The 11,306-nt window shown below is 41.0% G+C and overlaps 1 protein-coding gene and 1 non-coding gene across 2 annotated transcripts; one reads left to right on the top strand and one right to left on the bottom strand.

Moving 5' to 3' along the window:
* The first annotated feature begins 2,270 nt into the window (after positions 1 to 2,270).
* LOC116249025 (serine/threonine-protein kinase-like protein CR4) lies at positions 2,271 to 5,891 on the top strand. The gene has a single exon (XM_031622121.2). It carries the CDS (start codon positions 2,569 to 2,571, stop codon positions 5,158 to 5,160), a length of 2,592 nt encoding a protein of 863 aa, XP_031477981.1. The 5' UTR covers positions 2,271 to 2,568; the 3' UTR covers positions 5,161 to 5,891.
* A 2,763-nt stretch (positions 5,892 to 8,654) lies between these two features.
* Positions 8,655 to 8,726, bottom strand: TRNAT-UGU (transfer RNA threonine (anticodon UGU)). Its single transcript has one exon. It is a non-coding gene; the product is annotated as a tRNA-Thr (tRNA).
* Positions 8,727 to 11,306: the final 2,580 nt, after the last annotated feature.

Genomic DNA, 11,306 nt, shown 5'->3' with positions numbered 1-11,306 from the left:
TACACACCCACTCTCTCTCTCTTCATTTGGGTTCTTTTGAGTTAGATGAGGCTAAGAAAATAGAGTTTCTTTTTCAGTTACCTAACTATGGTTAAAAATTGACTACCTTAGCTAGTACCTACATTACGAGACCTTTAGGTGCAAATGCTAAAAGTATAAAGATAAAGCCAAATCCAATTCTTTTATTTAAATTTGAATCTGATCAGATGTCATCTCTTCTAATCCAATCAATTTCTTAATGGGATGTTTTTTTTTTTCATTTCCTTTTAAAAAAAAAAAAACAGTTTGAGGGAATACACGATCTAAATTGGATTTTGTTTGGAAAAACTCTTAATCTTCATTTTAAACAGTCAAAACTCACATAACTCTTGGGTTGTACCAACTTGCAACTTGAGGCAAACTTAAGTTTCTATCAAGCAGTCATAGCGAGCCTAATGTGCTCATGTTGCATCATCAGTCTGCATGGGTGTTATTTATTTAGATTGCAACTGGTGGCATGCATGATAATCGAGTTGAAGATATGACCACCCATGTCCTGACATTACACTAGACCTTAGTGGTAGGGGGAAAGAGCGGGTGGCTTCGGTCTCTTACTCGAGTGGTGGAATTACCTTTCACTTACCGGCATTAGCGGAGCTACTTGTTGAGTGGGGTGGGCCACTGCCCACACCATCCCATCAAAAAATTCATTATAATGTGTTAACTTCACATTGTTATGACTCTAAATTTATATGGAGTGCCCACACCAAAGTTGTGTCACATGCACAAGTGCCTCACAGATGAAAAATCTTGACTCCGCCACTGTTTACTGGAATGTCCCAATGCTGCTTTAGACCCTGGTGGTCGGGGGAAAGAGGCAGGAAGATGTGAGGGCGGCTTCAGCCTATTACCAGGGTGGTGCATTCCCTCTCACTCACCTAAAAATTAAGTTTATATTAAGAAAAAAAAATACTTCGATTATTGAGCATACCTTTTGATTATAATTAAAAAGGGCACCATTTTGTGATTCTTTTAATTGAAATCACATTTTCATGAAAACTTCCATACAAAAAAAATTTGTTAGTTGCATTTTTTTAATATTACCCTTTATTACTGAATAAAATAAAATCCCTATCCTTTCTGACATTGATGAGATGGATATTTCAATAAGATATAAAGTTCAAATTAATGAAATATTTCGGATTTCAAATATTTATAAGTGAACTGGAATCAGAATATCCATAGAATGTGGTTGCTAACCGGATCCCAACATTATAATCGAATCCAACTAACTGAATCGTAACTGGAATTCGCTAGGAATGTAAAATAAGATCCGATCCGTTCAACTGTTCAAATAATGCACGCAGAAATCCGGGGAAGCAAAAGAATGAAAAGAAGAAAGCGATTTTCACTCTCGGCCCTCCATATATGCCAAAATCCGGTTATCCTCCTTCAGGTAGTGCAAATTTGGGCTTTGCATCCCTTGTTTTTTAATTTACCAAAAATACACCTTTCATTTTTTCCTTTCATAATAAAAACTAAAAACATTTCTTTAATCTCTCCGTTTAATTTGTCATCTAAGTCCCAAAACACTAAAAAGAAGGAAGGTGATTTCGACCAACAAACATTTTCCACTACCATTTGTCCTTATAATAACAATTTACTACAATATTATTATTATTATTATTATTATTGTTATATAATAATATAATAATAATAATAATATTATTATTATTATTATTATTATTATGGGAAGTCAAGAAATGAGAGATGTCGATGAACTCGATGCTTTAAAATATCACATCTTTGTTGGTCGGTTCCTGGCTTATAATTGCAGAAAGCCTTACTAATCACGAGGTCTAGTGTTTAAGGGTTGGCGGCAACTGCACGAGTATAAGAAAAGCGTCACATTTTTGTGATGCTATCATAGAGAATTATTATAAAACTTAAGTGCACTTGAAGTTTTTAAAGTTTTTTCTACTGATCTTTTTACAATTCTGCAACATTTTTCTTGCTTCTACTCTTTCTTGCTTCTTTTATTTGAGGTCTTATCAGAAGGAACCGAGGGCAGCAACCCAATTTGCAAACACGAATATTTCTTGAATTTCAAACATGAAGGTTTGCTGACTTTCTAACCTTTTTAAATGCTGAAAGGACAAGATATCGATTGAAGACCTTCGAAAAAACATTAAAAATTCGTTAATGAAAGGAATCTTAGAATAGTTTTGGGTACAATATTCAATGACTAAGTGTTTGGAATGCGTTCTCCGTGTCACGGGAGATACTGAGCCAAAAATCGAGTGTTTCCGTTATGTATGCCGAAAGGAGAAGCTGATCAGTAAACTGATAGGAACAGGAGAGTGATGAGATGAAAGCAAGAACCAGCAATTCCTGTTGCTCATGGCGACGAGAGTCCAATTTTGGTGCTTAGGAAGGAGGTGAGTGAAAGAATTGAAACGTCACAGCGTTCAAAAAACATGAGACTCTTATTTATTGTTACCAACCAAGCCTCCCCACATCTGAGCCCAGCAGTTTAATGCCATTAATGCACCCTCCCCACCATCTCCTCCTTTTCCCCTTTTAACTTGAATGCCCACCACAGAGCAGCACCAGGTCTCCCCCTCCACCTCCTCCACCTCCTCACCTGCACCCTTCAAAGGGACTCATCTTTTTCAGCTCATTCTCACCATGATTCCCAAGAAGACAACTTTCTGCCTTCATGTTGTGGTCTTGGTACTGCTCTGCCATGAAGATCTTGAGGTCACATGCTTCGGTTCCATGTCCACCATTGCAGTTTCATACGGTGCGAATGGTGCCAGCTTCTGTGGGCTTCACCCAGATGGGACTCGCCAAGTGAGCTGCCAGGGACCTGACTTTTCCATCGTGTATGGCACGCCAATGAGCTTCTCCTTCTGGGGGCTGACTGCCGGCGACGGCTTTGTCTGCGGGCTTCTTCTGCACCAGAACCAGCCTTACTGCTGGGGCAACAACATCTACATCCCAATGGGGGTGCCGCAGCCCATGAAGCCGGAGGCTGCTTATGCTGAGATCAGTGCTGGGGATCATCATTTGTGTGCTCTGAGGAAGCCAATGCCCACATCAAGAAACTATTCCTCTGTTTCTGTTGTTGATTGTTGGGGGTATAACATGACAGGATCCTACAGTTTTGAAGGAGGGATCCTGTCAATAACAGGAGGGGCAGGCTTCAATTGTGGACTGTTTGTGAGGAATAGGACAGCAGTTTGCTGGGGAGATGAAACGGAGAGTGGAGTGATCAGTTTGATTCCCAGAAACACTAGCTTCCTTGACGTTTCAGCTGGAGGATTTCATGTCTGTGGGAGGTCCTCCAGCAGAGTTTTCTGCTGGGGGAAGAGCCTGAGTTTAGGGGAAGGTCAAGATGAGAGCAGTTGGGGAGGTAATGTTGACCTTGCTCCTGACTTCCCCTTCATCTCTGTTGTGGGTGGGAAGTTTCATGCATGTGGGATCAGGGCCTATGACCATGGAGTTGTTTGTTGGGGTTATAGGCTTGAAAACAGCACCATTGTTCCTGACAACACCAGGGCATCTGCCATTGCTGCCGGCGACTACTTCACTTGTAGTATTGATTCTGCCGACGCATTGAAACCTGTCTGCTGGGGCTCTAATTTTCCTGCAAGCCTCCCGGTCGCTGCAACTCCTGTTCCGCCTTCTCGCGACGGCAGGGAGAACAGAGGTTGGTCGTCGATCCGCTTGCCTGTTTTCTTGGCAGAGTTGGCCATTGCTGTCTTTGTGGTAAGTGCTGTTTCTTTAGCTGCCATACTTTATGTGAGGTTCAAATTGCAGAGATGCAACTGTAGAGCACCTCGTTCGAGGACCGGTAACAACTCCGGAGCTGGTTCTTTTCACAAGGAGCCTGTCAAAATTAAGCCTGATTTGGAAGAGTTGAAGATCAGGAGAGCTCGACAGTTTAGTTACGAGGATCTGGAGAAGGCCACTGGGGGTTTCAGTGAGGAATCGCAGGTGGGCAAGGGCAGCTTCTCGTGCGTCTTCAAAGGGGTCTTGAAAGATGGAACCGTCGTGGCAGTTAAGAGGGCAATAATGGCATCCGATTTAAAGAAGAACTCGAACGAGTTCCACACTGAACTTGATCTTTTGTCGAGATTGAACCATGCCCATTTGCTGAATTTGCTCGGTTACTGCGAGGAAGGCGGTGAAAGGCTTCTCGTTTACGAATTCATGGCGCACGGTTCATTACACGAACTCCTACATGGGAAGAAGAAGAAGGAGCCTCTGGATTGGATCAGGAGGGTCACCATTGCAGTTCAAGCGGCTAGGGGGATTGAATACCTCCATGGCTACGCTTGCCCGCCGGTAATTCACCGGGACATCAAGTCTTCAAACATTTTGATCGATGAAGAATGGAATGCTCGAGTCTCAGATTTCGGTTTATCCTTGTTGGGACCGGACAACAGCAGCTGCCCATTATCAGAGCTGCCTGCAGGCACGTTGGGCTATCTTGATCCTGAGTATTACAGGCTGCATTATCTTACAACAAAGAGTGATGTTTACAGTTTTGGTGTTCTGCTTCTGGAGATCCTGAGTGGCCGAAAAGCAATAGATATGCAATTCGAAGAGGGGAACATCGTCGAATGGGCAGTTCCTTTGATAAAAAGTGGTACTCTGGAAGCAATTCTCGATACAAGATTGAAGCCGCCTGTGGAAATGGAGGCATTGAGGAAGATTGCGAATGTGGCCTGCAAGTGTGTGAGGATGAGGGGAAAGGAGAGACCTTCAATGGACAAGGTGACTACAGCACTGGAGAGAGCTCTAGCTGTGCTAATGGGCACTCCTTCAATCGAACAACCGATCTTGCCGACTGAAGTTGTACTGGGCAGCAGCCGGTTGCACAAGAAAGCTTCACAGCGATCTTCATACCGATCAAGTTCCGAAATCGATACGGACCATACGGTTGATGGTGATGATCAGAGGCTTGAGTTCAGAGCACCTTCATGGATTACCTTCCCAAGCTTGACTTCGTCTCAGAGAAGAAAATCTTCTGTATCAGAAGCCGATATCGAGGGGAAAAATGTTGGTGCTCCTGAAGCAAAATGCATTGTGGGAGGGGATGGATTGAACAGGTTGGAGGAAGAGATTGCACCTGCTTCACCCCAGCAAGAGCTCTTCTTGCATCATAATTTTTGATTGACGAAGGAAATGACAAATCGTGCTGGGTAAAACAGGGGAAGGCAGGGAAAATCTGCAGTTCAAAGGGTGCTGTATATATCTCATGGATTTGTAATTTAGCTTTCTTTCGATCTATTGTTGTGTCTGTATCTGTACAATTCTTTCCCCCAATGCTGGTCTTGGGATTGCTTTTGCCGTTCTGGAGAAATTTCCAGAGGATTTCGGGAGGCAGATTGTGGGTGGTCTTATTTTGTTGACATACTGAGATAAGAATTGCAGAACTCAAGAAGAAGAACATGAGCTAATCTGGTGTAATTTGTTTGTTAGGTTTAATTAAAGTTTCAGGGAATGTGTCGGAAACAGTGGCTGGTGGTACTTCCGGGTTGTTCTCTAAAGTGAAGGTTGCTAAAATGGCAACCATCTTGGATTTGCATACTGGAGCCTGCAAAAAATAGAAGGCAAGAATGGAAGGATCTTTCTATTGCTGTATTGAATTGACATCATGTGCATGTTGGTAGTCTTTCCTCACAGATTGTTGGCCTCCTCCATTTAAATGCTTTCTCTAATATAAACAAGAAAGCATGTGATAAAGACTGGTGAGCTTCTGTCGAGTCTGTAATGGAAAGTTTGTCTGCAGAGCACGGAATGTAGTGATTGAAATGTTCAGACGTCCTATTGTTGCTAATTGTATTGAAAAAAAGGGTTCTTTCTGCGGATAATGATAGCTTTCAAATCAAGAGTTGTTTCCAGGACAGTAAATTAAGAATTCTGTCCATTAAACTATTCTTTTTCTTCTCTCACTTATCTACTTATCTTCTATCTGGCATGCCGAGTTTGTATTCTTGCAGAGATCCTTTTCCACAAGTCAGTTTAATCATATCATATTTTGTCTGCATTTGAAACCCGTGGCATGCTTTTGTAGGTTCATAAGAAGAACGTAGACGAAAAATAATTTTCAAATAGTTTTGGAGCATTTAACAAGACCATACTTCGAGAAACAACAAATAGAAGCAGAGGCCCGTGGAGCCCTCTGCTGACATCTTCTGGTTGATTTTCCGTGAATCTTCCGGCACTTCTGAAGTGAGGTTATGAAATTTGTGCTGTTAATGATCACTATATAATTCCGTTCAAGGTCTCACTTTTTTTTGTAATAATTTAAAAATGCCGATTCTTCCCCATAAATGTCTCACTTTCCCGGCAACTGTCAAATACAGGTGTACTTTCATGGCCAATGGCCGGTTTAAAAGCTGATTCGGGTTTAGTGGTACTCTTTCTAAGTTGAGAGAGGTTTAGTGGTACTCTTTCTAAGTTGAGAGAGAGAGAGAAAGAGGGAACAATTTTTTTGTCAAACGATTTATTTTAGTAAGATCAAACTAAATCAGAATCCAAAAAATACATTATGCAACTAAATATTTTCCCTTCCTTTCGTCCCTAACCCCATCGTCCAAGTGAGGCCAAACCTCCTTCTTTCTTTCGTTGGTGGGGTTCAGATCTGCATCGGGACCTGAGTAGTTTTATAGTATACATTTCAATTCGAGTTCCTTGTAATCAACCATTTGCAGTCCACAAAAGTAACTTTTACGATAATCAAACCGATGACATGTTGTCGTTCCTTGGAGATACTCTTCCTAAAATTACATGAAAAATTTCAAACTTATTTTTCCATTTTGTATATATGAATTTGTTATACTATAACTGGAGCTTGACCAGGCAAGTCTCTAGTTTGATTTCCATGAGCATCAACTCCTTGCACAAGCGGATGTAGCCCTAAACCTTGACGGCAACCGAAAAGGGTTGATATTTCGATCCGGTTTGCCTTAATTGTTCCATGGAAGAGAAAACTCCATGCCAATGGCTTGGGACTCGCGTGTGGTAAAGGAGGAGATCTAGATTGGAATCGATAGGATCAGATTGGGTTGTTGGACCAGTGGAGTTTTATAAGATCTCACAAAATCTGATCCACAATTCATCATGTATAAACCGGATGTGGTTTGTGCAATACTTATGCAGATAGAGATGGGTGCGGCTTCAGATTTGGATCTGGGTTTTCAGTCAAGCAGGTTTGATCCGTTGATCCCTAGCCTTCATCATGGAAGGTTTGTTTCTTATTAGACTCATTTTCAGTGTTGCCTATTGAAGGAAGAAACCTCCTCAAGGGGCGCACTGGAACATATGAAGCGGGGGCTGGTAGGCAGCTAGTCTCCTTTTCAAGTTCCTATAGTATAAATGTCTTATGGTGCAGAATAGAAGCACCAATAAGCGACACTGAAAATGTTCCACTACGAAAGGAAGAAAACTCCTATAACAACGCAATCAAGTTTTATTATTTCATGAAATCAATTGCCAATCAACTACAACTATAAAAAATTTGACTTAAAAAATAAATGAAAAACGTTAAAATTAATCAAAGTACAAAAACTCTTAAAATGTTTAAAGAAAAAGTCAAAATTTGACGCTTCGTACCCTTGGCCTCTTGGCCTCATTTAGCAGGCGTTCATGAGTTGAGGTGGGCTAGCTCGAGCTCGAGCTTAGCTCGGTTCAGTGGGTTAACTTAGCTTGAGTCAACCTACTTAAGCTTGGCTGGGATAGGCTCGAAAGATTTGAAAACAAGGACTTACATGCAAACAAGGCAACCGCTGCACCCCAAAAAAAAAGAGAAAAAGAGAAAGTGAAGGAGAAAACAACAAGAAAACCTATTTGATTGTACAATATATAATGCATTTAAGTTTTAACAGACTTTATTGAGCTCAACCTCTTAAGACAAACCAGTTTAGGTTTTGACTTGAATTGGACTCACATTAAAAAGTTAAATTTGTCTTAAGGGGCATAGTCAGCATCGATTCTTCCGGGTGCGAGCCCGATAGAGTGGATCATGGTACTAAGTTGATGATCGATATGTTTACACCAGGCTTCGACGCAACCACAGACCACAGACCTTAAATGTTTCAACTTTCATAGATGAGGTCACTCGCGCTCCCCCAGAAATAAGTCGAGCTAATACAAATCAGAGATCGAGTAGCTCGAACTCGTTGTGGACCAAGCACACTACCAGGCTTGGTAGTTGGACTTTAAGATTCTTAATTTGAATAAGGCCACTAAAAGTTCGGACCTTGAGGTGATTTTCATTTTCCTTGATGATGGGCACAAACTTTTCCGAAAATGAAATTAACAAACACATACAAAATACAAGAATTAAGCTGGCAAAGATAACAAAAGATACTAAAATAAGGACGCCATAGAGATGAAATGCATATAACAGTTGTTTGTTGGGTGAGTAGTTATTCTAATGTTCAATAAGAATCGGAGCTTCCACCATTCCCTTTATCCCTTAAATGTTACCAAGCCTGCTTTGGATACATTGTGGCGCTAAAGGATTTGGGATTTAAAATATAATATAAAAATGGACGGAAGAAAGAAAGCTAAACATGCAAAAAAACCAAAAACAGTAATAATTTGAGGGGGAGAATGAAGAGGAGAGAGTGAAAGGAGGGCAAAAAGAAACGGAGATAAAATGCCCCCACGCAGGATCGAACTACGGACCTTCAGTTTACAAGACTGACGCTCTACCACTGAGCTATAGGGGCTCTTACGTATGAAGTGATATGTTGTTTTGTTTAATATCGTCGTCTTCCAAAGTCCTGCCTGACACCAACCAGCTCTTACACATTTAATGATGCGGATGAGCGTGAAACATGCACAAATTGTATGCAAAAGAAACGTGAATATCTGATGTGAAACAAATTTTATTGAAAGTTATAAGATTAACTATCTGAGCTCTTGTGGCTCACGAAATTTAACTTAAATTTGTGTAATGTTTTTGGGAACCCCAAGAGAGCAGATGCCCCTTCAACTTTTCCGCCCTCGGAGTCCAGGTCTGCGTCGAGACTTGGATGAAAACCCATCAACTAGGTCCGGCACATCTTTTTTTTTTTTTTTTTTTCAAGTTTTTATTCCTGCAATTTTCAATGTTTTACACTAATTTATAGAATTAGAATTTCCAAATTGCCAAGAAACATAGGATAACACAGACGATGGTAAACTCTGAGTAAGACGTACTCTCTCTTATATATGTATACACATTCTGATGATAAATTTTAGAAAGGCCTTCGTAATCATAACTATAAAAAGGTGTTTGATTGCCCTTCATCTACTTGGTTTAGGATCCCAAGATTTGAGATTTAAGGATCTAAAGTCAAAATCTTGCTTCCCGTAAGCTTAAACCAGACCTTCTCTTAATGCAAAAAGCAAAATGAAGATTTCAAAATGTAGTCCTTAAGTTTAACCTAAAATCCTTAATTTGATGAATCATGAATTTCATGCAAATTTAGTTGCATCATATAAAAAAATCTCATTACATGCAAAAAGGTAAATGCAATGTAGCTTTAGATTTGGGTTCACTTTTTTGTTTTGATCAAGATCTTTTTTCTTTTCCAAAATCTCATCCAAGTCTGAAGGGAATCCAACTCTACAGATGGAATTTAATTGAAGGCTCACTTCATGGCAGAAATATTAAATACGAAAATAACTTGTCATGTTTGCCACTTAAACATTATCAAGAACTCACTTACAACTAGCCAGGTTGCCTAAAATTTCCTATCAAGCTCCAGAACAGCCTTTTCTTATTTAAACCTAGACACTTACAATTTTTTTTAAAATAAGCTTAGATCTGACAAACAAATTTCTGGAAATTTTTAACATGGGGGACTTCTTATATTTTCTTCAAAACATGCATAAATTTCTACAAAATTAGAAATATGCATGAATTCTGCAAATTTTTCAACAAAAAACACCTTTTTAAGGCTCGAAAACATCAAAACCACCATATACATCCATTTCAAAGATAGCAATTGGAGTGTGCCACAGGGAACAGTTTACTGCATGAAAAAAAAAATCCTCATTCCAGTAAGCAGAAGCGACTTTATATCTATGCAACACCCAACAACATAAAATATCATAAGCTGGCCCTCCAGGCAAACTGAAAAACAGCAGGTGCAGGCTTCATTTCACTAGCTAGATCACATCCTTGATGGAACAGGATTTCCAGGCTTAGAATCTAAAATATGGACTCAAGTGTTATGAATCCTAAATCTCTGACCCTGCAATATACACTCAGCAGGTTCCTAATCTCTTGCTCCCTCAGCCTCATGTATGCAAGGAATACTCCAATGGATCTGCAAAATGTAGGAAAAAAATAAAGAGTAACAAGCAATGATATGTATATGTGTGTAAAATGTAGGAACCAATGAGTAACAACCAATGTATATGTGTGTGTGTGTGTGTGCATGGATCACAAGTTTTTTTCTGACTTCATGGCTCGACAAGCACTGTAACTTGCGGACCAACTGATTCAACACCAAATAATGAGCAAGCCTGCAGCAGACCTCTTGATTTCCCAAGCAGTATGAATCTCTCAGGCTTACCCAACAGCAGGCCTCTTGATTTCCCAAGCAGTATGAATCTCTCAGGCTTACCCAGCAGCAGGCCTCTTGATTTCCCAAGCAGTATGAATCTCTCAGGCTTACCCAGCAGCAGGCCTCTTGATTTCCCAAGCAGTATGAATCTCTCAGGCTTACCCAGCAGCAGGCCTCTTGATTTCCCAAGCAGTATGAATCTCTCAGGCTTACCCAGCAGCAGGCCTCTTGATTTCCCAAGCAGTATGAATCTCTCAGGCTTACCCAGCAGCAGGCCTCTTGATTTCCCAAGCAGTATGAATCTCTCAGGCTTACCCAGCAGCAGGCCTCTTGATTTCCCAAGCAGTATGAATCTCTCAGGCTTACCCAGCAGCAGGCCTCTTGATTTCCCAAGCAGTATGAATCTCTCAGGCTTACCCAGCAGCAGGCCTCTTGATTTCCCAAGCAGTATGAATCTCTCAGGCTTACCCAGCAGCAGGCCTCTTGATTTCCCAAGCAGTATGAATCTCTCAGGCTTACCCAGCAGCAGGCCTCTTGATTTCCCAAGCAGTATGAATCTCTCAGGCTTACCCAGCAGCAGGCCTCTTGATTTCCCAAGCAGTATGAATCTCTCAGGCTTACCCAGCAGCAGGCCTCTTGATTTCCCAAGCAGTATGAATCTCTCAGGCTTACCCAGCAGCAGGCCTCTTGATTTCCCAAGCAGTATGAATCTCTCAGGCTTACCCAGCAGCAGGCCTCTTGATTTCCCAAGCA

This window comes from Nymphaea colorata, chromosome 2 (assembly GCF_008831285.2).
Source record: "Nymphaea colorata isolate Beijing-Zhang1983 chromosome 2, ASM883128v2, whole genome shotgun sequence".
In the NCBI taxonomy this organism is placed as follows: Eukaryota; Viridiplantae; Streptophyta; class Magnoliopsida; order Nymphaeales; family Nymphaeaceae; genus Nymphaea; species Nymphaea colorata.
This window is presented reverse-complemented; position numbering and strand designations above follow the sequence as displayed.